At 41.1% G+C, this 13,087-nt stretch overlaps 1 protein-coding gene across 1 annotated transcript; it reads left to right on the top strand.

The window, feature by feature from the left end:
* The first annotated feature begins 10,668 nt into the window (after positions 1 to 10,668).
* Positions 10,669 to 11,794, top strand: LOC138894058 (uncharacterized). The gene is made up of 3 exons (XM_070178732.1): positions 10,669 to 10,857; positions 10,945 to 11,633; positions 11,758 to 11,794. Exons 1-3 carry the CDS (start codon positions 10,669 to 10,671, stop codon positions 11,792 to 11,794), a joined length of 915 nt encoding a protein of 304 aa, XP_070034833.1.
* The last annotated feature ends 1,293 nt before the right edge of the window (positions 11,795 to 13,087 follow it).

Raw genomic sequence — 13,087 nt, 5'->3', positions numbered from 1 at the left:
CTTTTAACTGCTCCTTCAACTCCTTCAATTCGGCAGGTGCCATTCTATACAAAGGGACGAATATTGGTTGAGTTCCTAGAAGCAAATCGATGCTAAAATCAATCTCTCGCTCTGGAGGAATACCTGGAAGCTCATCTGGAAACACATCTGCATACTCTTTGACTACGGGAATAGACTGAAGTGTAGGTATCTCAGCATCTGCATCTCTAACTCGCACAATATGATAAATGCACCCTTTTGCGATCATTTTCCTCGCCTTCAGATAGGAAATAAACCTACCTCTGGGTGTTGGTGTATTACCTACCCATTCAAGGACTGGCTCACCCGGAAAATGAAATCTGGCTGCCTTTGCTCGGCAATCAACTGTGGCATAGCAAGCTGCCAACCAGTCCATGCCCATGATAGCATCAAAATCCATCATCTCTAGCTCAACTAGGTCAGCTGAGGTCTGACGACTACAAATTGTCACCGTACAACCTCGGTAAACCCGTCTAGCAATAATCGATTCTCCGACCGGTGTAGATACCGCAAAAGGATCACTTAGTATTTCAGGCACTATACCAAACTTCCTCGCGACAAATGGGGTAATATACGATAAAGTAGATCCTGGGTCTATCAAAGCATAAGCATCGTGAGAGAAAATGGTTAATATACCTGTCACAACGTCTGGTGAAGACTCCTGGTCCTGTCGACCCGCTAAAGCATAGATACGGTTCTGATTACCACTTGAACTGGAACCTCTACCTCTGCCTCGACCTCTACCAGCCGAAGACTGAGACTCACGCCTTGAAGGATGCACGGACATAGACGATCCTGTTGCTGAACTCGCTGGTTGTGCCATTCCCCCAGAATCTCTATTTGGGCAATCTCGCATCATATGCCCCGGACGCCCACATGTATAACAAGCATCAGAACCTGCTCGGCATTGACCCAAGTGTCCTCTACCACAGATGTCACACCGCGGAGGAAATGACCATGTCTGCGCAGAACCTCGTTGTCGCTGCAAACCCGACGCCCGTGAGCTCTCACCTGGTCCTGACTGAGTATAGCGGTCATACCCGTAACCCTGTAACTGAGGTGGCGGAGGCCTAGGTGGCCGTCCGAAGTACTGGGTCCTATAACTACCCTGAGATTGCTCCTGAGACCTGGGAAATCTCATCCTCTTACGTTGCCCTTGCTCAGCCCTCTCTGTACCCTGCTGCCGACGCCTACCCCTTTCTATATTCTGGGCGAATGCCTGAATCCGGGAGATATCCATACTATCCTGCAATGCAGCGGTGGCACATGCCTCGGTTAACTCTGGGGCTAACCCTGCTATAAACCTGTGAATCCTGTCCCGCATAGTAGCAACAATGGATGGTGCATATCTGGCCAATGAGTCAAAACGGAGACTATACTCTCGAACACTCATATTACCCTGCTTGAGGGATAGAAACTGATCGACTCGAGCCTGTCGGATCTCCCGCGGTAAGTACTGGTCAAGGAAGGCATCTGAAAAATTCTCCCAAATAGCTGGAGGTGCATCACGTCCCCTGGACCTCTCCCATCCCTCGTACCAAAGGATGGCTATATCTCGGAGTCGAAAAGCTGCTAGCTCAACTGCCTCTTTCTCTGTGGCATGCATAACACGAAAGATCCTATGAAGCTGATCTATGAAATCCTACGGGTCCTCCCTCTGATGTGTCCTTGTGAACTCTGGGGGACTCAAAGCAATAAACTCTCAGACCCTTGAACTCCCAGACCCCTCAGAAGTTCCTACACTAGCTGATGCCCTAGCCTATTGCTGGGTAGCTACCAACTGTGTCAACAAATGCACCGCATTTCTCAAGTCTTGATCTGATGGAAGTGGAGGGAAACCTGGATGTGCGGTATCCCTAGGAATCTCCTCAGGTGGTGGAGGAGCCGGTAATGGCTAAGTAGGGGTCTCGCCTTGGGCCTCAGACTGGGCCCCATCTACTGGGGGTACCCTGCTGGTCTCCTCATCTGCTGTTGTATCTCTCCTCTGGCTAGCCGTAGTCTTCCTAGTCACCGTCATCTGTGTATGCAAACTCCAACACATAAGTTTAACTCAAATTTCCTATAACTCAGTTTTATAGCACGATTTAGATTTCAAAGAAGGGTAACCAACTCCTAAATGCCCTGTAGTTCCCTGCTTATATAATGTGGTGCACAACACATCTATAAACAAGACCCTACTAGACACGACTTGTAGACTCCCTAGGACAGAACTACTCTGATACCAAGTTTGTCATGCCCCGAACCTAGGAGCGAGACCAGCACCCGGTGCCTCACCTAACCTGGCGTACCAAATTGCGACTAAGGGACTTTGAACATATAATGTCATAATTTGGCCATGGGGCCACCTTGCAAGACAATTTGTGAAGCAAAATATAAAATTGAATGGAAACTAGCGCTGACTAAACATCAATATAAAGCTGGGCCGATAAGTCCGTCAAAACTACTACAACAGACAAACCACCAAAATATACATACCAGGCCTACAAGCCTAACATATTGCACTAACCAACAAGATATGTCTACAAGCCTCTACTGATAGATATATTGTGATCGGAACAGGGCCCCGACCTACCCATAATATATATAAATACATACAGAAGATGTACATGAAAACCTAGACCCGATAACTTCGAAGGATGTGGAGCTTACCGATCAGGCTGAACTCTGGAAACACCTACTGAGGAGGTCTACTCGTTTGTCTATTTGAACCTGCATGCATGAAATACAGCGTCCCCAGAAAAGGGACGTCAGTACGAAATAATGTACCGAGTATGTAAGGTAATAACATAACTAAAAACTGAAACTGAACTGATAATATAATAACTGGAAGTAATTGGGAGTCAAAGATGATTTGGAGATATACTTACCTGCTGATACTGACTCAACTCCTTCAATATAGTAAGTAAAATAAATGTCCGGCCCTATAAGGCTCGGTACGTGTAACTGCTCGGCCGTAGTAGGCTCGCTCATAGGCGCTCGACCATACTGGGCTTTGTATCTCGGCCATCCTAGGCTCGCTCATAGACGCTCAGCCACAGTAGGCTCGGTATATATAACTTACCATCTGATCAGAGGTTGCCCAATAGGGGCCTGCCCACCGATTATAGCTCGATGGTGGTGAAAATAGTGTAATACTGTATATATATATATATATATATATATATATATATATATAGACCCTCTATATATATATATATAGACCCTCTACTCTCTTGACTGAATAAAGCCAAAACTAAACTAAATATGAAGTCCCGATAAGGGAGAATACTATAACTTATGAGACTAGGATAGTGTATATAAATTCGGGAGTATAAGCTTCTCTTTATGCCTCGTGATCAAACACATATAATTACGAGATCATGCCAAAATGAAGGAAGGGCTTAGACTTAACATACTTTATCACAATCTTTTCAATCACCAAGTTGAACTCACCTCTTTGCACCTTAATCTACAACAACGATAATAATACTATCATTAAGTTACGAAAGGTACAACTGTCGCACAACGAACGACAAGCTTATTTTGTATTAAAACGGGCAGCATCTCCCCTATAATCCTTACTTCCTCCAAATTCAAGATAACACCAAAAATACAAGAACACAACAATAACAACATATATACATTATTTTCCATCCCTATATACTCCATCAAATACTACAAAATAGCCCAACACACTCCAATCTCTTCATACACAAAACGACCACCGTAGTAGTGTCAAAGGACCCGGAAATGTTATGACGAACGACCAGCCCAACATCATACATTTATATAGTTTTTCTCCAGCCCCTTCCTACTCAAAAACTCCACAAAACAGTAGTAAAACATGTAGCCCAACAACAACACAAAACAGTCCACAAAACAGTCCGCTACAAGTGAATAACTCGTACTCACGGCTTCCGATCACCGTCCCGTGAGTTCTTACAAGTATAGAACTACTTACCATGAATTTACAGCAGCAAAAATGGATGAAAGGGAGCAGTAAACTCACCTTATTTGTTGTATAACTCAGCTCCTATCTTGGTTCTTCAAACTCTAGGTTTTACCTCCAATTAGAACTTGAAAGGGAGAGAAAATCAATTAGGGTTTGTGGGAAACTTTTGGGAGGATTTTTGCAGAGCTTATGTCTGGTTATTATAATATATTTTAAGTCTAATATATGAATAAAATAGGCCTTTAAAAGTCATATTTGGACCACCCGAAATGGCCCATTTTTGGGCTCTCATTTAAGCAAGTAGGTGACACACCTACTTGTCACCTAGCAGCTTGCGCAGTATCGCAAAAATGCCCATATATCTGTACTCCGATGTTGTATTGACTAAAGGTTTAATGCGTTGGAAAATAGACTCATAGATATTTAATTTGATAGGTGGAACACCCCATAACCTTAAGTATATTGGGATAAAATTGCAGTTATATTTGACCCAAAGTTTCAGTAAAACTTATAAATGTAACTTGTGATGACTTTCATCGACTTTTGTTCCACAACTCGCTTGAATTCAAAGCATAACACACGGATGTCATATGACTAATATAAATCATAACATAATCTCCTTGTCATGTTAAGCACCCTAGTATCACCCCAATGGTACATGTTATAACATTCACAACTTGTCGACTTTCGACGAAACATTATTTTCTTCAATTGCTTTAGCTTCTGAACCGTCCAACCCTCTTCGTACTTGTTGTTCATGATCTTTAATATTTGTAACCTCAGAGGTAACATGATAACTTACTTTATATACTTTTAAATATTATCTCATTTTTGGTCCTACATTAGTTTGCTTACGATGCACTTTTACGTACGAAAATATAGGGTGTTACATACCGTATGAGTGTTATGAAAATAAAAGAGAATGCCACTAGGAAGACAATCAAAACTTTAGTTCAGAAGCAACCATATGAGCACATGAGTGTGGAGGTAAGTAACTAAGGATAATTATAGGTGAGTACGAACATCAAGAATTCCTTCGGGTATACGATGTAATAAGCTTGCAGCTTTACAAGAGTTAGAAGGTCCTCCCTAAGTGCTACAATGAAAGACTAGCTAAGGAAATAAGGAAGAAGGCTTCAACCTAAGCACAGTGACCTAAAGAGGAAATGGTCTTATAACAACAGTCTCACAACAACAATGTATGCACTCCATAAGAAAGTGGCAGCTATCATGGCTAATGAACGGGAAAAAAAATCAAAAGGTGATATTCAAGATCATATGGATTGTATGGAATTCCAATATGTGTGGGCACTAAGATAAGCCAAGTATTCATGTAACAAATGGCAAAACGACCAGGAAAAGTAATTGCTTACATTTAAAGAAAGTTGAGAAGGAACGAAATGAATTATTCGATCAATGATCCAGAGTTAGTTACGTTATGAATACACTTAAGAGTTCGGACTATTATCCATGCAGCATATATGTTGACAATCATACAGCTGTAGAAAACTCTAGTATAAGTTAAAAGAAAGTATTGAGTCCAGGTCATAGACAAGGGATTGAATTGTTAGATGATGGTATCACGGATATTCCATAGCATCTATGAAAGGCTAAATTAATAACTAATACCATGTGCCCCAGATCGGAAGATAGCTTAAGCCTACATAAAGTTTGATCAGAGGAAAGAGGAAATTAAAGAGTTACATTAACTAAATAAATCACGAGTCTGATTATTGGACCCAGAAAATCATAGACCTCGTGATTGAGAATATTGCAGAATCACCTTTAATATCAGAGGTATAAGAGAGATAGTACAACAACCTTATTCTATAACAGCCCTACGATAGAGCCAATTAGTAAAGCACCAGCCTCATAAGAAGTCAGTATGAAGCTCCCACCGGATTGTGTATGCACCAGAGGTGCAAGTATTATAAAAGAGCTTCAAGTTGTGGATGTGAATTATACCTATGTGGAAGGGAGGTCATGAAAGAGATAGAAGATGTGATGCGAGATTTTAAGGTAAGTAAAGTAAAGGTGAACAACGTACGAGATACTCAAATGTAGAAGGTTGCGAATAATCCATACTGCAAATAGAAGGTTAGTAGCGCTGGGATTCAGTATCCAGGAATGGTAGCGATGTCGTCAGTGGAATATCTTCCAGCCTATTGTTTCTAGGTATTGAGAGGCCTAGTCAAGAGAGTAAAGAAGAGTTTGAGACTGTAACACCCCAAAAAATTTCGAAGTACTTAAGTGTAAAGCCCGGTAAAATTTGCAAAGAAAATAATGTTTCATGGTGCCGGACTAGGATTACGTGTTTAAGTAAAGAAAAATGTTTGGCAAAAAAGTGCATTTCTGCGGTCCATTATGCGACCGCAGAACCACTCTGCGGACCGCATAATGGCCGCAGAGTGAGGCAGTTGATTGGGCCAGTTGGAAGCAACTATGCGGTCGACTATGCGACCACATAGTGATCGCATACACAAATAGTATTTTGGCTATTTTGTAACCAATTATGCGACCGATATGCGGTCTGCATATCGGTTATGCGATCGCATACCTTGTTCTGGAGCTCCATTTTTGGGTTTTTAAAACCCAACCCTATTTCGTTAAATACACTCTTTGGGCTATTTTTGAGACATAATCTGATATTTTAGAGTGAGAGAGAGTGCCCTAGAGTGAGAAGGTGTTCTTCCATAATTTTTCTTCAATTCTTGCTCAAGTTTTGGAAGATTAAGAAGGGAAGCTTACTAGGTCTTTATCCTAGAGGTAAAATTCTACACCCTAAACCCTAACTTCGAAATTTTCTGAAAATGGGTAACTAGCAAGATAAATTTCTGGGCATGAGAGTTGTTTATTTTACATGCATGTGTTATCAAAGGGTGTAGGAAGATTGTTGAGCTAAAAATGGTAAAGATTGGGTTGTGGGATGATGAGGTCCTTCATAAAAAGGACATTAAAACCTTATGCACACCTAGTGTTTGATAAAATGCTCAAGTGAGCTAGAACCATGGTCATCTTCCTAATTTTGATTCAATTTGTTATATTTCTAAAATCGATTGAAGTTGCTAAGAATTCTGGAACATTTTAGAGTGTAAGGAAGCTCAAGTGAGGTATGTTGGCAAAAACTCTTCTCTTAGAATTGAATCCCACGATATTCATATAAATTATGTAAGTCCCGAGTGATTCATTATGAAATTGGCTATTCCGAGTAAGATTGGGCTGAACGATATATGTTCAACAAGCATCACAAATGCTCTATTCATGTTATGTTACCAATTGAGGATGTGTTAAAATATGTGCTGTGCATTAATAATGTTTCGACTTTAAGTCAAGTTCAAATGAAGGCTATTATGCCAAATGTTTGTGAAAAATCTCTATGTGCATTAGACTAAATTGCTCACATGTGTATTACACACTTTGATTTGAATTGTGTTTGTTGTTGAAGATGAGGATGATATTTGAAATTGAAAATGTGAGCATGAAATACTGAATATGGCCAACATGCCAATAATGATCTTATAATTATGGCCACTAGTGCCAATGAAATTAAAAGATGTGAAAGTATTATGAAATGCGATGATTGATATAAAAAGGTTGATGTCTCAAATAAGACGGCCTAGCCGATTGGGTCGTGATCGGACACCATGCCGTACACATGGTGGTGATTGTGCTAGAAATTATAATTTAAATAGTAATTGTGGTTGATGTCCCTAATGGATAGCCTAGCCGATCGGGTCGTGATCGGACTCCGTGTTAAAGATGGTGGTATTGATATTGACAGAAATTATGGTTGATGTCTCTACTGAGATAGCCTAGCCGATCGGGTCGTGATCGGACTCTGTGCTAAGAGTGCGGTAGTACTGGTTTTATGAATAGTGGTATTGGTATGGTGAATAATGGTACTGGTATTGTGGACAATGGTATATCGATACTAAAAATCTCCCAATGTGAGATATGAAAATTAATTTGAACACTATCTTGATCCTAAATTGAGGTTTGATGTTAATTAAGGCTTTCATTGATATTATGATAATCTTATTTATATTATTTGTCATTCTATTGAGAGGATGTTTAGTTATACATACTAGTGCTATTCGACAGTACTAAAGTCCCTTTTTCCGGGGGCGTTGCATCTTTCAATGGATGCAGGCGGTTCAACAGCAGGAGATATTGGTCAGTGATAGCAGTGCACCTTCTTCCCAGCTGACTTGGTGAGACCCACTTCATTCCGGGGTCATGAATCTTTTGTACTTTGTGTATTCTGTTTGAGGTATAGCTGGGGCCTTGTTGCCGGCATTATCATTATACTCTTCTTTATCTATAGAGGCTCCGTATACATAGTGTGGGTTGTGTATTGGTGCTGGGTAAGACAAACTATGCTATGTTGTGGTTGTATTAGTTGTCCATTTGAGACTTTAAAAATGGTGAAACTTATGGTAAGAAATTGGTAATTGCAGACATGACCACTTTATTGTTTAATTAAGGAAAAAATATATTCTCTTTATTCATGAATGAGTTTGGGTAGAAGGAATCTAACAGGCTTGCTCGGTCGGGTTCACTCGGTTGAGCGCCGGTCGCGCTCCTCGATTTTGGGGCGTGACAAACTTGGTATCAAAGCCTAAGGTTTTAAAGTGTCCTAGGATGTCTCGGAGCCGTGTCTAGTAGAGTTCTTATTATCGGTGTGTTGTCGACCACATCTATAATTAGGATGCTACATGGACATTTAGGAATAATACCCTTCTTTCATGTTCTTGATTGTGCGATAAAGCTTGTTGTAAGATTGTTCCTCCTTTAACTCCTGAGTTGCTCTAATCTTTAGTACATGGTGCCTAAGAAGAAGGCAAGAACTAGCCAAAGAGCCAATGTCACCCCAGGAGTGACAGTTGATCGTATAATTGATGATGCGTGTGAGCACCCGAGGAGTGAGAATATTCCTCCAGTTACTACACTGCATGCCTCTACTACAACTGATCAGACCACACCGGTCCCTACACCTACTGAAGGTGCAACAGTCCCTCCAACTGATATACCAGTTCCACCTCCAGTTCCAGCTTCCGATTCTGGTGTTTCTGATGCTGATCTTAGGGGAGCCATGCAGATGTTGGCTCAAATAGTGGCTTCTCAGACCTAGAGGTCAAATGTTGCACCCACTTCTTCCAGTCAGCTAGGGGATTCTACTGGTTCCAGGGTGAACAGGTTTTTGCAGTTGGATCCTCCAGTGTTCACGGGTACTAACCCAGAGGAAGATCCCTAGGATTTCATTGATGAGATGCACAAGACTCTCAGAGTTATGCATGCTACTGAAATAGAGGCAGTGGAATTGGCCTCCTACCGCCTAAAAGAGGTGGCATATTCTTGGTTTGAACTATGGGAGGAGTCCCGTGAAGAAGGGAGCCCTCCGGCGAGGTGGGTGAGTTTGCTGATGCCTTCACTGATCATTTCTTGCCTGCCGAGACTAAGGCAGCCCGTGCTGCTGAGTTTGAAAACTTGAGGCAAGGTAGCATGAGTGTGTGGGATTATGATATGAGATTCGCGTACCTGTCTAAATATGCTATTTACATGCTGCCCACTATGGAGGCTAGAGTTTGCCGATTTGTGCAGGGCCTTAGTCCCTTGGTAATTAATGAGGCCGCTACAGCAGCCTTGATTTCTGATTTGAACTATGGAAAGATGGTGGCATACGCTCAAGCCACAGACACCCGCAAATTAAGGAGCAGAATGGTGTGAATATTATATTCCGTACTAAAAGTATGGTGGTATTGGTATTATGAATATTGGTATCGTGAACGGTGGCATATTGGTACTAAAGACCTCCCAACCCAAGATATGGAAATTAATTTGAACATTATCTTGATCCTAATTTTAGATTCGATGTTGTTTGAGGCTTCCACTAATATTATGATTGTTCTTACTTGTATTATTAATTGTTCTATTGAGAGGGTGTTTTTTCATTCATACTAGTACTATTCCACATGTACTAACGTCCCTTTTGCCGAGGGCACTGTATCTTCAATGGATACAGTGGTTCCACAATAGGAGACGTTGATCAGTGATAGCGGTACACCCTCTTCCCAGCTAACTTGGTGAGCCCCACTTCATTCCGAGGTCATGTATCTTTTGTTCTTTGGGTATTGTGTTGAGGTATAGCTAGAGCCTTATTGCCGGCATTATCATAGTACTCTTCTGCATCTATAGAGGCTCTGTAGACATTGTATGGGTTGTGTATTGGTGCTGGGGAAGTCAAACTAGCTTTGTTGTGTTTGGATTACTTGTTCCACTACAGACTATGAAAAACGTGTGTGAAATTTGAGACTTTAAATGATGAATCTAATGGTAATGAATTGGTATTGTAGACGTGTTCACCTTATTGTCTAATTAATGAAAATATGTATTATCTTTATTCATGGATGAGTTTGGGTAGAAGGAAATCTAACAGGCTTGCTCGACCGGGTTCACTCGGTTGAGCGCCGGTCGAGCTCCCCGATTTCAGGTTATGACAAACTTGGTATCAGAGCCTGTGGTTTTAAAGTGTCCTAGGATGTCTCGGAGCCGTGTCTAGTAGAGTCCTTCTTATCGGTGTGTTGTCGACCACATCTACAATTAAGTTGCTTCTTGGGCATTTAGGAATAATAACCTTCTTTCATGTTCTCGATCGTGCGATAAAGCTGATTGTAAGATTGTTCCTCCTTTAACTCGTGCTTTGCTCTAACTTTCAGTATATGGCACCTAAGAAGAAGGCAAGACCTGGTCAAAGAGCTAATATCACCTCAGGAGTGGCGGTTGATTCTATATTTAATGATGTGGGTGAGCACCCAAGTAGTGAGAATATTCCTCCAATTACTACACTGCCTAATTCTACTACAACTGATCAGACTGCACCTTCCCCTACACCTACTGAGAGTGCAACGGTCCCTCCAACTGATATACCAGTTCCACCTCCAGCTCCAGCTTTCGTTTCTGGTGTTTCTGATGTTGATCTTAGAGGAGCCATATAGATGTTGGCTCAGATAGTGGCTTCCAAAGCCCATAGATCGAATGTTGCACCCAGTTCTTCCAGTCAGCCAAGGGATTCTACTAGTTCCAGGGTTAACAGGTTTCTCCAATTGGATCCTGTAGTGTTCATGGGTACTAACCCAGATGAGGACCCCCAGGATTTCATTGATGAGATGCACAAGAATCTCCGAGTTATGCGTGCTTCTGAGACGGAGGCAGTGGATTTAGCCTCTTACCGCCTGAAAGAGGTGGCATATTCTTGGTTTGAGCTATGGGAGGAGTCCCGTGAGGAGGGGAGCCCTCCGACGAGGTGGGGTGAGTTTGTTAATGCTTTCATTGATCATTTCTTGCCTGCCGAGACTAAGGCAGCCCATGCCGCTGAGTTCGAGAGCCTGAGGCAAGGTAGCCTGAGTGTGTGGGAGTACCATATGAGATTCGTGCACCTGTCCAAGTATGCTATTTACATGTTGCCCACTATGGAGGCTAGAGTGCGCCGGTCTTTGCAGGGACTTGGTCCCTTGGTAATTAATGAGGCCGCTATAACTGCCTTGAATTCTAATATGAACTATGGGAAGATGGTGGCATTCGCTCAAGCCACAAAGACCCGCAAATTGAGTAACAGAATGGAGCTAGAGGGTAGTAATGAGGCCCGGTCTGCGGGCAATTTTGGTGGTTCTTCTAGTGGCGGCAGGTCAGCATTCATGTTACACCCCATATCTTCGTACGAAAGAGTATTCATAAGTCAATTGATGTAAGCTCATAAATGAGATCATCTTTGAGAGTACATAAATTAAGTTAATCATGTTACCTTGTAGATTAAAAATCTTTAAGATCATGGATAACAAGTACTAAGAGGGTTGAAAGGCTAAGAAGCTAAACAAATTGAAGAAAATAAGTTTCGTCGAATGTCGTCAAGTTGGGAATGTTATAACGTGTACTTTTGTGATGAGACTAGGGTGATTAACAAGATAAGGAGGTTATGTTATGAGTTATTTTAGTCGTATTATAGTCGTGTGTTATGTTTTTAAGTCAAGCAAGTTGTGGAACAAAAGTTGGCAAAGGTTATCACAAGTTACATTCATAAATGTGCTGAAAATTAGGTCAAATGTAGATGCAATTTTCTCCCTATTTAATTAGAATTATGGGGTGATCTAGCTACCAAATTGAATATCTATGAGTCTAGTTTCTAACGCATTAAACCGTTCATCGATATGACATAGAAGTAGAGAGATATTCGCGTTTTAGCGAGACTGCGCCAAGCAGCTCTCTATGGGACCCACAATGGCGGTTGAGATATATTGATATATATAAGATGCCTCAACCCCGTTTTAACTCATTATTTTTCAGTATCTTCAGACCCTAGACACCCGGTTCTCTCATGATCCAATACCCAAACAAAGGGCAAACAACACAAATCAATTGCCGGGAATCCCGTCGCACTAGTAAGTTTCTTGTTCTTCTTGTTGTTGCTGATTTTTGGGTGGTTCCAGCTCGTGTGGGAGGTTGTTTTAAGTGTTTTAAGTTCTGTAAAATACTCTCTCAAGGTTTTCATATCAACCCTAGGTTATTTCAAGTCTTGCAAATGGATTACACCATATTTCAACATAAAAAGTTAGTTCTAGTGAAGAACAACACCTCTTTGAGGTTGTGTTGTCATTGAGGATAGTAGTGGGCTGTGTTTGGCTGAAATTTCAAGTTGTTGCTACTGGATAAGGTGAGTATAATAGACTACTAATTGTGCTTAAGCTTTCTTGTATGTTGGTTAAGTTGTTAGGATGAAAAACTACAAGATAATACTTGAATTAGCTTAAGTCACTTCTATGGTGTTGTATTGCCACTGAGGGTTGTTGTAAGCTAAATATATCTTGTATTTCGACTTGAATCTACTGTAGGAGGTATTTTTATTGTGTTATTGCATGTGCTTAATGTTATCTTGATGTTGATTAAGTTAAATGGATATACTAGACATGAACTAGTGAATAAAGTTGCTAATTGAAGATAGTTGGAATTGTGGATTGTTTCCTTTGTTATCAATATATGGTATAAGGATGGAATCACTGATGAATGACTTTATTATCATGTTAATGATGCTTTTAAGTTAATGTAAGAAGTCTATAAGGGGTGATAATGGGGTTGAAGGATGTT

The sequence above is a fragment of the Nicotiana tomentosiformis genome, chromosome 6 (assembly GCF_000390325.3).
Source record: "Nicotiana tomentosiformis chromosome 6, ASM39032v3, whole genome shotgun sequence".
Classification (NCBI taxonomy): Eukaryota; Viridiplantae; Streptophyta; class Magnoliopsida; order Solanales; family Solanaceae; genus Nicotiana; species Nicotiana tomentosiformis.
Note: the sequence above shows the minus strand (reverse complement) of the source record. Positions and strands in the feature narration are given on the sequence as shown.